Source organism: Eptesicus fuscus, chromosome 24 (genome assembly GCF_027574615.1).
Source record: "Eptesicus fuscus isolate TK198812 chromosome 24, DD_ASM_mEF_20220401, whole genome shotgun sequence".
In the NCBI taxonomy this organism is placed as follows: Eukaryota; Metazoa; Chordata; class Mammalia; order Chiroptera; family Vespertilionidae; genus Eptesicus; species Eptesicus fuscus.
This window is the reverse complement of record NC_072496.1, coordinates 3519561-3534127: the sequence shown is the minus strand read 5'-3', so window position 1 is coordinate 3534127 and position 14567 is coordinate 3519561. Positions and strand designations below refer to the sequence as shown.

At 58.4% G+C, this 14567-nt stretch overlaps 1 protein-coding gene across 1 annotated transcript; it reads right to left on the bottom strand.

Moving 5' to 3' along the window:
• Window positions 1–586: 586 nt before the first annotated feature.
• On the bottom strand, window positions 587–10500 carry RHOU (ras homolog family member U). Its single transcript, XM_054712934.1, has 3 exons — window positions 9926–10500; window positions 7377–7435; window positions 587–1361 (listed from the first exon to the last, which is right to left on the bottom strand). Exons 1-3 carry the CDS (start codon window positions 10188–10190, stop codon window positions 894–896), a joined length of 792 nt encoding a protein of 263 aa, XP_054568909.1. The 5' UTR covers window positions 10191–10500; the 3' UTR covers window positions 587–893.
• Window positions 10501–14567: the final 4067 nt, after the last annotated feature.

Sequence of the window (14567 nt, the reverse complement as noted above, 5' to 3'; positions counted from 1 at the left end):
AGAATCAGCCCGTGAACCAAGAGGTCCCAGGTTCGATTCCCGGTCAGGGCACATGCCCAGGGTTGTGGGCTCGATCCCCAGTGTCGGGCGTGCAGGAGGCAGCCGATCCATGATTCTCTCTCATCATGGATGTCTCTCTCTCTCCCTCTCCCTTCCTCTCTGAAATCAACACAAAAAAATATATATATATTTTAAAAAAGGCATTCTCCGCTTAGGGCTTTGCAAAACCAGGCCCAGGTCTATATTTCAGTTACAACAACTACATTTCAGGTGTATATAATAATGGTCGAAGCATGGAAAACCCCACTAACCCATTTCCCCCGTTTGGTCTGCACGGTGCTATCGTTAGTGGGATGGCTGCGTTGGGTGTTTTCAAACCCCCAGCACCCGATCAGGAGCACAGTAAGCAGCGGACTCTCATTTTGTCTCCCTGCTTTTTGCTCCTTGAAAAAAGTATAAAAACTACGGAGTCGTCCTCGCCATAGCCAGTCGGTGCCTACCCCACCCGGTGCCTGGAGCAGCCCTCTATCGGGGGACCGCCAGCCCCCAGCCCCCACTTCCTTCCGTACACTACAATGCAGCAACATTTCACTCGCGACCCCCAGGTCCGAGGTGTCTCTTTAATATCAGATAGAAATCAAAGCCATGGGCTAGAGCTCTACATTTCCAAAAAAGGCTTGAACAACTGCTTCAGTTACTTCCGAAAGGCGAGGCAGACGAGTCTCATCCCTAAGCTCAGACACACGGGAGGGAAGTCAGCGGCGGGAGGGGGACACAGAGGGAGGCGGCCTCCTCGAGGGCGCGCACGCACGGAGTCCTTGCCGCTGATGAAGCTTCTCGCATCGCTCCCCCCCCCCCGCCCCCCCGCAGTCCTCCCGGGGCGCCCGCCAGCATCATACGAAGCAGCAGTACTTCTTCCACCAGGACTTGGAGAGGGTTCGCATTTTGTCCGGAGTCCTGCTTTTGGGTTTCCTGGGCGGCGGCGGCGGCTGCTGCTGCGTGTCCGAGTACTGGATGCCGGCCACGATGGCCGCGTCGAAGACCTCCTTGAGGTTTTTCTGAGTCAAGGCCGAGCACTCGATGTAGGAGGCGGCCTTGACCCCCTCGGCGCACAGCCTGGCCGCCTCCTCGGGCACCGGCTTCTCCTGGCACTTGTCCAGCTCGATGAGGACCTTGACGTCCTCCCGGAGGTCCGACTGCGTGCCCACGAGGATGACGGGGGCCTTGGGGCAGTGGCGCCGGATCTCGGGCACCCACTTCTCGGTCACGTTCTGGAAGGAGGAGGGGCTCACCACGCTGAAGCACAGCAGGAAGATGTCCGCGCTGGTGTAGCACAGAGGCCGCAGCCTGTCGAACTCGTCCTGCAACAAAGTCATCGGTTATTTTTTTAAAAAATATATATATTTGTGTTGATTTCAGAGAGAGGGAGGGAGAGGGAGAGGGAGGGAGAGGGAGAGGGAGAGTGAAACATCCATGAGGAGAGAGAATCGTGAATCGGCTGCCTCCTGCACGCCCCCCACTGGGGATGGAGCCCGCAACCCGGGCATGTGCCCTTGACCGGAATTGAACCTGGGACCCTTCAGTCCGCAGGCTGATGCTCTATCCACTGAGTCAAACCGGATAGGGCCACCCAGAGTTATTTTTTAAGTCCATCTCATCCACAGAAAGACCACCTTTACATATATATGTATATATTGATTTCAGAGAAGAAGGGAGGAGGGAGATAGAAACATCAATGAGAGAGAATCATGGATTGGCTGCCTCCTGCACGTCCCCTACTGGGGATCGAGCCCGCAACCTGGCATGTGCCCTTGACCAGAATTGAACCTGGGACCCTTCAGTCCGCAGGCCAACGCTCTATCCATTGAGTCAAACCGGATAGGGCCACCCAGAGTTATTTTTTAAGTCCATCTCATCCACAGAAAGACCACCTTTACATTTAATAATTAAAAAAAAAATATATATATATATATTTCAGAGATGAAGGGAGAAGGAGAGAGAGACAGAAACATCAGTGATGAGAGAGAATCATGGATCGGCTGCCTCCTGCACGCCCCATACTGGGGATGGAGCCCGCAACCCGGGCCTGTGCCCTGACCGGGAATCGAACCATGACCTCCTGGTTCACAGGCTGATGCTCAACCCCTGAGCCACGCCGGCCGGGCACCTTCCCATTGTTCTTGAAAGGGTCTGGCAGGGAATAGAAAACCCACCGGTTATGGAAAGAAGGGCCCGGGTCTAAGGAAGGGCCCTGCGGCTCCCCTAAGTGGGGCCCGCACTCTGGACGCACGGAATCTGCCAAATGCGGTCAACGTTTTCATCGACGCCCGTGACCTCCTGGTCACTGACCACAGAAAAAGTCCGTAAACTGGTGGAGTTTAGAAATACAATGGACCTTAGCCTTCAGGTGAGAGTAACAGCTTCCCCTCTAGAATGCAGACAGCACCCATGCTGATTGACCCCCAAGTCTCCCACTGACCAACGTCCATCAACACAGCTCCTTTCTTTTCCTTTTAAACTCCATCTTTTAGAGAAATGTAAGAATTTTTAAAAAATATACTTTATTGATTTTTTTCACAGAGAGGAAGGGAGAGGGATAGAGAGTTAGAAACATCGATCAGCTGCCTCCTGCACACTCCCCACTGGGGATATGCCCGCAACCAAGGTACATGCCCTTGACCGGAATCGAACCCAGGACCCTTGAGTCTGCAGGCCAACGCTCTATCCACTGAGCAAAACCGGCCAGGGCACAGCTCCTTTCTTTACGAGTCCAGCCCTGCCCACCCTCCTGCGCACCCTCCTGTGAGCCATGCCCATTTCATGCCACCCGCACTGCGGGCACCAGGACACATACAGCACAGAAAGTGAAGCTCATCAGACCCAGCATGGAAGCTGAGGACCTGTGAGGCCACTCTCTCCCCAACTCAAAGAACCGATGCCTCACCTGGCTGGCGTGGCTCAGTGGGTGAGCGTCGGCCTATGAACCAGGAGGTCACAGTTCGATTCCCGGTCAGGGCACAGGCCCGGGTTGTGGGCTCCATCCCCAGTGTGGGGCGTGCGGGAGTCAGCCGATCCCTGATTCTCTCTCATCGTGGATGTTTCTCTCTCTCTCTCTCCCTTTTCCCTTCCTCTCTGACATCAATGAAAAACAAACAAACCGGAGCCGCTCAATGTCATACACAACACTGGTTAATGCATTCTCATTCTTGCTCATTATAGCCCTTTCTTCCTGCTTTATCACCGCTTTTCCACCCTTCCTTCCCTTTCTCTTACTTCCTTTGCCCCTGCCTCTCTGACCACCAGAGGCCTCCGTGCAGGGCGCTTTGGGGGAGATAGAGGAGCAGAGGAAGGGTACACCCACCTACCCTGAAGGCACAGAGACGGGGACGGCGTAAGTTAGAGGTGGTTACGTGAAGCAGCCCTCGTGCTTCTGCAGCCGCCCACTTCACAGGCCCATACTGGACACCAGGCACCGTGCAGGGCCAGGGGGTGGCTGGGCACAGTCAGGCCTGGCCTCGGTTATTATAGAAAGACTAGAGGCCCGTTGCACCGGTTTTCCTCCGGCACCCGGGACCCAGGCCTTCGCTCCGGCCGCAGCGGAGAAGCCAAGCCTCTTCAATCTTCAGTCGTCTTCAGTCTTCACTCCGCACCTGCGTATGCAAATTAACCGGCCATCTTTGTTGGGTTAATTTGCATACCACTCCTGATTGGCTGGTGGGCACGCAGAGGTACGGTCAATTTGCATCTTTCACTTTTATTAGTGTAGGTCATCTCTGAGTCAGGATATTTCTATATCTCACACCCGACAGCCCCCCGTGGCACTATATCCAGCTACTCGAAAGCTTTCACTCGACTCTCTCGTAGGAAGATATTGACGTCGTCTCGTTCCTGTTTACCATTTCTGTCTGTGGCCGCCGAGCATCCTCAGGTGTCACGTGACAGATGATTTCCCGGGGCCAGGAAAGGTTCCGTGCCACCCAGGGTTTTGTGACGAACTGCCAAGCTCCGATTATTGACACACGACCATTCACATTGCACATGACTCCGCATCCATCTTCCCAGGAATACAGGAAACCCCGAGTGTGTCTCAGGTGAACGCCCTTCCCTTCGTCCGGGCTCTCCATGTCCATCGCCGGGTGACCACCGTCTGACGGCATTAACGCCGGCCGGCTAACGTGATCGGGAGTGACGGGGGGCATCTCAGAATGCCCCTGGCCCCTGGCCAGTCTCCTGTGAGCGAAAGTCAGGAAGAATGACTTGGGTTTCTCGGCGCCGGCTTTGCGCTGAAAGGAATCAACACAGAAACTCGGCCAGGTGTAGACCACGGCCCGGCTCTGGAGTTCAACGGATGAAACTTCCCTCTGTTCTCCGACGCCCCGAAGGAGAAGCGTGAAACCGGCAGCCGGTGTGAGGTCAGCTCCCTGGGGGCGCCTGCACTGGCTTCTTGGAAGGCCCTCGCCCTGGGCCGTGCCCTGGCGTCGGGGGTTGCATTACCGGTAAAAAGAGAGGCTAGCTCAGGGCCCGGGGCCCGCGACAGGGCGGGCGTTGGAGATCCGGCTCCCCGAACTGCTGGAGGTTCTGGCGCAGGGATGCGGGAAGCCGAGCAGAAAGAAAAAACCCTCCCGCTCATCGCCGGACCAGAAACCCGAGATATTTTGCTGAAAGAAATGCAACGCACGTGTGTGCGGCGAGGCCAAGGGGGGACGAGCCCTCTAGGCGATGTGCCCGGCAGCCCGGCGGTCCCTACGCCTTGGGCTCTGTGGGGAGGATCTGGTTCAGGGGCCGGGCCGGCCAGGCAGGCAGCCGGGCGGTAGGTCCGTCCAGCTGCCATCTGATTATTTATTTAATTCTTTGGTAGAAAGGCTTTTGCACGCGCCTCCTGGGTCCACAGGCTGGAGGCTTTTCAGCTCCTCTTGGCAGGGCTACCACGGACCAGTCTTCTTGCAGCAGCTCCCCCTCCCCCGCCTCCCGCCCTTTCTCGGATGCCACAGGCACGCCTCCCCAAAGTCCTCGGTGTCGGATCCGTTTTCACTCGAGGAAGACTGAGAGTCCGGCGTTGGAACCTCCTTTTGACATCTTCGGTGCTCACCTCGCCTCCCCAGCGAGAAAAGCCACGGGCGCAAGGAGCGATTTCTTGGTGATTTCTCCCGCCGGGAGAGCTGGATTCTTGCTCTGAGCTTCGGCAGGAAACCTGCTGTGGGGCCCCAGGGCATGGCTGCCTGTGCTCTCTCTGCTGGAGCTGGGAACGGAGATGGCTGAGTCACTCACTGGACATCCACCAGGCAATCCTGGGAACTGCCCGGAGGAGGGGCGTTCCATTGGCTGAGTCAGCACTAAGTGACTATGACAGGAGTCAAAACAAGTCCCTTAAAAGGTAGTCAGTCGATCAGCTCCGGAGCAGGTGGGGAGAAAAGGGCGATCGCTTTGGCCAGCTTTGCCAATCATCAAAACCAATACTAACTGCCCTGACCGGTGTGGCTCAGTGGATAGAGCGTCGGCCTGCAGATTGAAGGGTCCCAGGTTCGATTCTGGTCAAGGGCATGTACCTTGGTTGCGGGCACATCCCCGGTAGGAGGTGTGCAGGAGGCAGCTGACCAATGTTTCTCTCTCATCGATGTTTCAAACTCTCTATCCCTCTCCCTTCCTCTCTGTAAAAAATCAATAAAATATATTAAAAAAAACAACAACAATACTAACTGATACTCGGGGAACAGGAAACAACAGAGTCCATCTTCCCAGCTGTGTATATTTCCCAGTTTTTACACTTGGTTTTCTACAAATCATCAGTAAGTACCCTCCTTCAGGACATAACCAGGTACACTTCACTAACAAGGACATCAGGTAAGAAATTTAACAATCTCAACGAAAACACTGCTGGGTGACCGGACGAATCCATTCTGAATACCCCCAAAACCTCGCAACTTAGCACCCAACCCCTTTATTCTCTAAACATAAAGGTCTTGCATGAAAATATTTCTCTAATGATTCACGTGGTTCTCTTTTATTTATTTTCTTTTAAAAAAATATATATTTTTATTGATGTCAGAGAGGACGTGAGAGGGAGAGAGAAACAGAAACACTAGTGGTGAGAGAGAATCACAGATCGGCTGCCTCCTGCACGCCCCCCACTGGGGATTGAGCCCGCAACCCGGGCCTGGGCCCTGACCGGGAATCGAACTGCGACCTCCTGGTTCATAGGTTGACCACGGAGCCACGCCTGCCGGCACAACTTCTTCTTAAAAGCAAACGGTCACGTGGCAACACTTCAGAAAGCAAGCGAAGGAAGCACTTCTCCCTGCCTACACAGCGGTTCTCCCCCCCCCCCCCCCCCCCCCCCCCCCCCCCCCCCCCCGCTTTCCCTAAAGCTGGCAAGTGCTGGCTATGGAGTCCTGATTAACGGTCATTCCGGCAAACTCAAAAGATGGCACGCTGGGCTCTAAAGAGAACAGAGCCCGGCCGGTGTGGCTCAGTGGTTGAGCGTCGACCTAGGAACCGGGAGGTCACGGTTCGATTCCCGGTCAGGGCACAGGCCCGGGTTGCGGGCTCCATCCCCAGTGTGGGGCGTGCAGGAGGCAGCCGACCCATGATTCTCTCTCATCACGGATGTTTCTCTCTCTTTCTCAATCCTCCCTTCCTCTCTGACGTCGATAAACATATATTTAAAAGGAAATAAAGAGAACAGAAACTTCGGTGGCTTGAGAGCCGTGCCCAGGGGGGGCTGAGTGATGATGAGCCCCTGAGCTCTGGGCGATGTCCTCTCCCCTGTATCCTCCCCGTCACTCCCCCGGCTGCCTCATCCGAGAGCCGGGCCCTCAAACGGGAATACATGTTCACGATTCGAGAGACCGCGTTCCAGTCCAGCCCTCCCCCCGCAGCGCCGGCCAGCTCCCACCCCCGCACCCCTGCCTCCAAGGACAGAAGTGGCCCTGGGGAGTCGAGCCCCAGCTTAGAAAGGGACACAGGGACACGGACGGACATCAACCCCACCTTCTCGTCAGGACATGCCCTCACCATCTCTAACACACAGATTATAAGATACGACCAACTCACTGTGAGAAATGATTACAAAGCAATTTCCCCGCCCCCCCCATAAAAACCAGAAAGTAAACAAGATCAGAAACTCCTGTGAGGTAAGAACTGTTCTTGACCCTGCTGTCCGCCCCCCCCCCCCCGCCCTGTCCTGCCCACCCACAGCTGGCCACACCCCGTTTTACGGGTGCAGAGATTTCCCGCACGCCCGCCTCGGAGAGGGGCCCGCGGCAGGGGTGGGGCGACGGCCTGCGGGTGCAGAGTTACCCAATGACGCAGGGAGGCTGCTGGGAGGCCGACAGGGAGCCGTTTCCTGTCCCAGCACGGAATCAGGATGTGATACTGACCTGTCCCGCCGTGTCACAGAGCTGGAGTCTCACGGGCCGCCCGTCCACGGACACCACAGCTGAAAGACAAGGCCAGAACGATGGGCAGGGGTCGTCTCTTCAGCACGTGCCCAAGAATCACCGTGTTGGCCTGCCCCACCATCCTCACTCGGACCCTGCGGCCCCTGTCCTGGGCCCCCCCAATCCATGAAAGACTTGCCTAAAACAAGGGGCCCACAAGGCATCTTCTATATATATAAAAGGCTAACGTGCCACGTGTCCCCTCGGGAGTTCGACCGGGAGAACGGGAGTTCGATCACTTGCTAGGATGAGCGCTGACCACCAGGGGGCGGCACGGAATGTGGTGGGCGACCTAGTGGCTATGGCGGCAGTGCACAGGTGGTGAGGGAAGGAGGAGGCGGGGAGGCGGGGAGGTGGGAGGCAGGGAACCTGATCGGCCCTGATCGCCAGCCAGTCCTAGGGACCCTACCCATGCATGAATTTCATGCACCGGGCCTCTAGTTTAAAAAAAAAAAAATATATATATATAAAATTTGCTGCCTCCTACACGCCCCCCCCCCCCCCGCCCCACTGGGGATGGAGCCTGCAACCCCGGCATGTGCCCTGACCGGGAATCGAACCCTGACCTCCTCCTGGTTCACAGGTTGATGCTCAACCACTGAGCCACGCGGGCCGGGCCACAAGGCATTTTTGTAAACCCCCCTCCAGGGGTGACAATTCCATCCACTGCCACCGACGGGGCAACCCTCCGCCCGCCCCCGAGCCTTCGGTGGCACCCCAGAGAGGCCTGCACTTTCCCGCTGCTGCTCCCCCAAGATTTATCTTCCGGCCACACTCGTTCCCAAAGATCTAGAAGCAACACGGGAGGGTAAGGGGAAACCAGCCTCGCAGCCTCACAAAGGACTGTTTTCCCCGGGGAAACGGCCCGAAACGGCCGGGTCTATCATGACACCGTAGCTTGTTTTGGGAACGTGTGCGGACGCTGGCTGCCCGCGCTGTCCTGTTTATCAGAGGGGGCACGGCTGGCCTCTCCGGGCCGGCTCCGGGGGTGGGGGTGGGGCTCCAAAAAGAGAAGGGAGAGACAGCGTGCCCACCTGGCCACAGAGTGGGGTCCCTGGGGGAGCGGCCTGGAAGGTTCTACGGGAACTGGGCACCCTGTTCTGGCTCAACATAACTTTCTACATTGTTCATAAATCCGGAGATCAGTCCGTGGAACCGACACAAAAGGGGAAGACGACAATGCCATTCAGGGGGGCAGGTGGGAAAACCAGGGGCCTAGCACAGTGTATCCAGGGCACATCTGGGACGGAGGAGAGCCAGCGCTTGCCAATCATGACTTTTTAAGAGGTAGAGAAGCGCCCTGACCGGTGTGGCTCAGTGGATAGAGCGTCGGCCTGCGGACTGAAGGGTCCCAGGTTCGATTCCGGTCAAGGGCATGTGACCTTGGTTGCGGGCACATCCCCAGTGGGGGGCGTGCAGGAGGCAGCTGGTGGATGTTTCTCTCTCATCGATGTTTCTAACTCTCTATCCCTCTCCCTTCCTCTCTGTAAAAAAAATCAATAAAATATATTTTTTAAAAAACAGAGATGGAGAAGCATTTTAAAACAAACAAACCGAGAGAGTGTTTCCCACTAGTTTCCGTGGATTACCACTTTCCCCTAAATTGCAAAAAGACCTGAAAAATCAAGGTAAAGGATCCCTTTATCTTTGCATCTACCAAACCAAGTGACATAGCGCCCGGTTCATAGGAGCTTCGGCAGCTTCCAGAGACCGTGAAGGGTATGATCCTCAGAGTCACAAACAGCCGGTGGGGGCGGTGGGAGTGGGGGCGGCCGGGGCAGGGGAGGTGGGGGCGCCTCAAAGAGAAAGAAATCCTGTTTATCCTCCGGCTTAACCCCAACCTCAGCCTCCGCCAGGCCCGCTAGGTCTCCTGCCACCAAACCCACTCCTTCTCCGCCCTCTCCGCGGCCCTTTGAAGCGGAGATGCCCCGGCGAGAGGAGCCGCCCGGAGGGAGGGAGGGAGGGAGGGAGGGAAGGGCGGGCACGAGGCCACAGGTAATGGCACCTGCGCGCCCCCTTCCCGGGGACCCGCGGCGCCGGCCACGTCGACCTGCCGCCACGCAACTTCCCGGCGCCGCAAACCGACCGGGCAACCTGCGCTCGACCTGTTGGCTCCCCCGGGGGGCTCCCCGTTCCTCGGTCACCCCCAGGCTCGCGCTCCCCCCCCCCGTCCCCACCCCCGCCGCGGGCTCCGCGTTTAGGCTTCCCCATTCTCTCTCCCCGCTCGCGGGGTCCCCCGAGGCTCGGGGACGGTGTGTCCCGCACTCCGCACGGTGTCCGATCCCTGGGTCCCTGGCCGGAGCCGGGCCCGGGGTCCTGCAGCCGCCCCGGGTCCCCGCGATCCCCAGCCCCGATCTCCCTCCTCCGGGCCCACCGGGTCGGTCAGCACCGCGCCCGCGGACGGCGCCCCCGCCCCTCCCCGCGCGCGCCCCCCGCACCTCCCCGCGCGCCCCCCGCGCCTCCCCGCGCGCCCCCCGCCGCCGGCTCACCCGAGAAGTTGTCGAAGGCGGTGGGGATGTACTCGGTGGGGTACCCGTTGGTGGTGTAGCTCACCACCAGGCTGGTCTTGCCCACCGCGCCGTCGCCGACCAGCACGCACTTGATGCCGCGGCCCTCGGCGCCGCCCGCGCGCCCCCGGCCCCCCGGCGCCCCCGGCCCGCGCCCCCCGCGCCCCCCGCGCTCCCGGCGCGGAGGCACCGGCGGCGCCTCGCAGCAGCGGCCGGGGAACGCGGGGTCCCCCTGCTGCGGGGGCATCGGTCCGCGCTCGTGGAGGTGCCGGCGCGGGCGAGCAGGGCCGGGCGCAAACCGCCCCTCCGTCCCGGAGCCTCCCTCCGGCGGGGAGGCGCTGTCACCGGGCCGCCGCGGGCGCGTCCCCGGCCCCGAGAGCCGCGGTCCCAGGCCGCGCGGCGCCCAGACAAAGGGAGCCCCGGGGAGTGCGGCTCTGCGCTCGGCCGGCGCCGCCGGCTCTGCCCGCGCGATCGGAGGACTGCGGGCCGCGCGCCGTGGAGCCGGGGCGCGCTGTCTCCTCCCGGCTTTCCGGCGACGCCACGCGCGGGGGGCGGGCGCGGAGGGAAAGGAGGCGGGTCCGGCCGGCGGCTGGTCCCGGCGCCGAGCCCACAGCGCCCCCCGCCGGCGCGCCGGGACGCTGCACCCGCTCCGGAGGCGGTGCCAGCCCGGCGGGCGGGCGGGCGGGGGACTGGGGCGCCGGTTCCCCGGACTCCGAACCCCCGCGCCGGGAACCGCCCCTCCCCGCGAGCGGCGCCCGAGGTGTGGCGCCTGCTGGAGCCGCGCTGTCCCGAGCAGGTTGCTCCCCAACGCCCGAGAGGGACACCCCGGCTCCTGTCCGCGCCCCCCTCCCGCCTCTCTGCGCCCACGTGGGCGAGAAGCCCGAGTTCCCTCCGGTTCCCAGCGCCCCCCTGCACCCCACCTCCCATCTCCTCCGACCCTGTGCTGGGGGGCCCCTCGCCGGCCACAGCGCTCCACCCCCGGGGGGAAATGAAGGGTCTGTGGGAGCATGTGTCCGAAGGAGACTGAATTAACAGGCAACTTTAAAAAAATATATATTTTTAAAATTGATTTCAGAGAGGAAGGGAGGGGGAGATAGAAACACCAGTGATGAGAGAGAATCATGGCTGGGTGGCAACTTTTTTTTTTTTTTAAAGTTCATAACGCATGTGTGTGTGTGTGTGTGTGTGTGTGTGTGTGTGGTGTTTTTTTAAAAAACCATTGTATAGTTATTTTCTTCTAAAATAATTTACTCTTTTTTTTTTTTTCCAATTTGGGAGCAAAAGGATGAAGGTCATTGTTTAATGCTCATCTGACTTTCTCTTTCACTCACCATGAAACAGCACCTTTCTTTATAGCCCCAATTCCTTCACTCCCTTCACTGTAATTTGGGGACAATATAATCTGGAAAAAAAATCCATTCTTTTCTTTGACAACTTCCTGTCTACCTTCTCTTACACGCAGCCAACAGTCCATTCAGAAAGCAGGGGGGCGGGTCATCTGTCACACTCTCAACACAAAGATAAATCGAAAAAGAAAACAGGGAAGCTCTCTTGGGGGGGGGGGGTTGCGGTGTGTGAGAAGAGGCACATACACGGAGTGGCCAGATGATGACGATCTCTGAACGCATAATCATCTGGCCACTCAGTGTACATCCTATAGAATAAAAGGCTAATATGCAAATTGTCCCCTCCACCAGGAGTTCGACCAGCAGGCAGGCCGGCCAACCGCCCATGTCCCCTCCCCCTGGCCAGGCTGGCCGGACCCCACCCATGCACGAATTCATGCACTGGGCCTCTAACACACACACACACACACACACACACACACACACACACACACACACGGAGTGGCCAGATTATCATGCGTTCAGAGGTCATGATAACCTGGCCGCTCAGTGTATTTTCAACACAAACACTGATGCTACAACGAATAATAAAAAGGACGAGAGCTAATCAATGTTGGGCGTTGGCTGTGTGCCAGGCACAACGGCAAGCCCTCTGCAGGGACCAGTTCCTCTAATTTAACATCCCTTGTGCCCATCCTGTGGGTGGAAGATGAGGAAACCGGTTCCACACCCTGGTAAGCGGTGGTGCCACGGCCCGAACCGAAATAGGCCAGCTCCAGGACCTACCCTCTTTTTTTTTTTTTTTAGGAAAAAAAATATTTTTATTGATTTTCAGAGAGAGAAGAAGGGAAAGGGAGAGAGAGACAGAAACATCCACGAGAGAGAAAGTCATCGATTGGCTGCCTTCTGCAATGGCCCCTACTGGGGATCGAGCCCACAACTTGGGTATATGCCCTGACCGGGAATCGAACCGGCGACCTCCTGGTTCCTGGGTCGATGCTCAAATGTTGAGCCACCCCAGCCGGGCAAACTTACCCTCTTTTAAAAAAAAAATATGTTTTTTTCTTGATGTCAGAGAGGAAGGGAGGAGGGAGAGAGAGAAACATCAATGATGAGAGAGACTCATTGATCGGCTGCCTCCCGCACGCCCCCCTCCTGGGGATCCAGCCCCAATACCCAGGGTGCCCCTGACGGGGAATCCAACCCGGGACCCTTCAGTCCTCAGGCTGGCGCTCTATCCACTGAGCCACACCGGCCAGGGCCAGAACCTACCCTCTTAAAGCCCTGAAAGCAGCCATAAGCCCTTGTGATGAACTCAGACCTGGAGGCACGGCCGTGGCCCGAATGCCGAGGCGGGTTGACCAGGAGGCTCCATGCTTGAGTCTGGAATCCCTCGCCTGCAGAGACCTCCCCGCCTCCCCACCAAGGCCCTGGGGGCCCTAGCCATGTGGGCATACGGTTATGTTTTGTAAATGTGATAAAACAGTATCGTTTAATCACCGCCAGCGAGGTTCATTGCTGCTTTCCTCTCTGACGTCCCCTCCTATCCAGTGGCTTTGAAGCGGCCGTGTGGTGTTTATTTTAGGGATCAAGGAAAGTGACGTTTCGGGCGGGGTGGTGGTGGGGGGAGTGGGTAGTTCCTTAGGGTTTGAAGGATAGAGAGCCAGGACTAGAGCGAGGTAAGGGAGACGCCGTGGGAGCAAAATGCCCTGGCCTGACCCTGAGAGCGAGCACCCCTTGATCGCTGAGCCTCAGGCACCCGGTTTGCCCCTCTCTGGCCCTGCCCCTGCCCCTGATGGGATCTAGGGGTGCAGTTCTCCGTTCCCACGTGGAGTTGCGTTCTAGTCTCTCACCCAGGGGCGGGCCTGGGTCCCAGGGACACACCTCCTGCCCTCCGTGGGGTCAGGGGGTGTCCACCTGAGCTGCCCCATGTCCCCAGCACAGGGAGGGGCCAGGAGCCACGGGGTCAGAGTGTCTGACAGGGACGGAGCCGCCAGCTAGTCTGTGGCGATGCTTTCCGCCATAGGACACGTACTGTTGTCAGAGAGCGTTGGGCTGTCTCGGCGGCACCCGGTCCACCCCGGGACGCTCTCCTGTCAGGAGTATCCGCAGCCTATGCCGTCCACCGTCAACGCACCGCACATCTGTGGAGGAGAGCGCGGGAAATGGCCCTGGCCGGTGTGGCTCAGTGGGTAGAGCGCCAGCCTGCGGACTGAAGGGTCCTGGGTTCGATTCCGGCCAAGGGCACACGCCCGGGTTGTGGGCTCGATCCCCAGTAGGGGGCGTGCAGGAGGCAGCCAATCCATGATTCTCTCTCATCATGGATGCTTCTCTCTCTCTCTCTCTCTCCCTCTCCCTCCATCTCTGAAACAATACCAACATGTTTATAAAAAATAATAAAACAAAAACAGATGTTGTGCGAGGCGGGCTGAGCTCCCCGGCCTGCACCTCCCGGCCCTGCCCCCAGTCTTGGTTTATTTTCCTCTTTCAAATCCCCCGTTCTGGGTCTCCCCAGCTGTTGCACTCCGCCCGCCCGCCCTCCTGGAGGAGAAAGGCCGTTCCCATCCCCACTCTGCCCTCCCCCCCCAGCTGTCCTGACGCTTCTGATGGAAAGAAGAGCCTCCCTCTCAGCCCTTTGCAGCAACAGACGCGCCTCCAGCTTCCCGCCCCAGACACATCCCCGAGGTCCCGCAGGCCCCACGCTCTCCAGCTGCCCCTGTCCTCCCCGAGGATAAGAACTCTCTAGAAGCCCCTCTTCGCCGTTGCAAAACCGCGACCTCTTCTCATCCCGTCCGCCTCCCTGAAGATAAGAACTGATCGTGCAACCATTTCCCAGCAACGGTCAGCGCCGTGGCCAGAAATTCCGAAATGAGAGGACTCGCCTACCGGCTTCCCAAAACTGGGGCCGTATCTCCTTTCTAGGTCTTTCCCGTTGAGGGCGAGGGAGCATCCACAGCCCCTTACGATGGCGGGAAGAGGGAGGAATGTCCCTCTCCCTCGAGTTGTCCAGATCCATGGCTGGGTCTGCAGGGACAGCGGGACACGCGGAATGAACCTGGGAGCCTCGGGGTGCCTTGCAGGCCTGCCCGCGTCCGCCGTTGAGGAGAGAGAGTGGAGCGGGAGTAGCAGAAGCTTTGATGGAGCAATAATGGAAGTTTTCTCTGTCGTGTCCGTTCCAGAACCATGGACGAGAAGACGAGCGTTACTCCTGCACACCGAAATCGTGACCTGAGTTTGATATTGGAAGGGAAGGAGAACGGTTCGCTACGTTATTACTA

Coding starts and splice junctions, on each gene's coding strand:
- RHOU (XM_054712934.1), bottom strand. CDS start 10,190: ATGCCCCCGCAGCAGGGGGACCCCGCGTTCCCCGGCCGCTGCTGCGAG. Junction 7,436..9,925: donor CGCCTTCGACAACTTCTCGG/GTGAGCCGGCGG, acceptor CTTGTCTTTCAG/CTGTGGTGTCCGTGGACGGG. Junction 1,362..7,376: donor TCTGTGACACGGCGGGACAG/GTCAGTATCACA, acceptor ACTTTGTTGCAG/GACGAGTTCGACAGGCTGCG.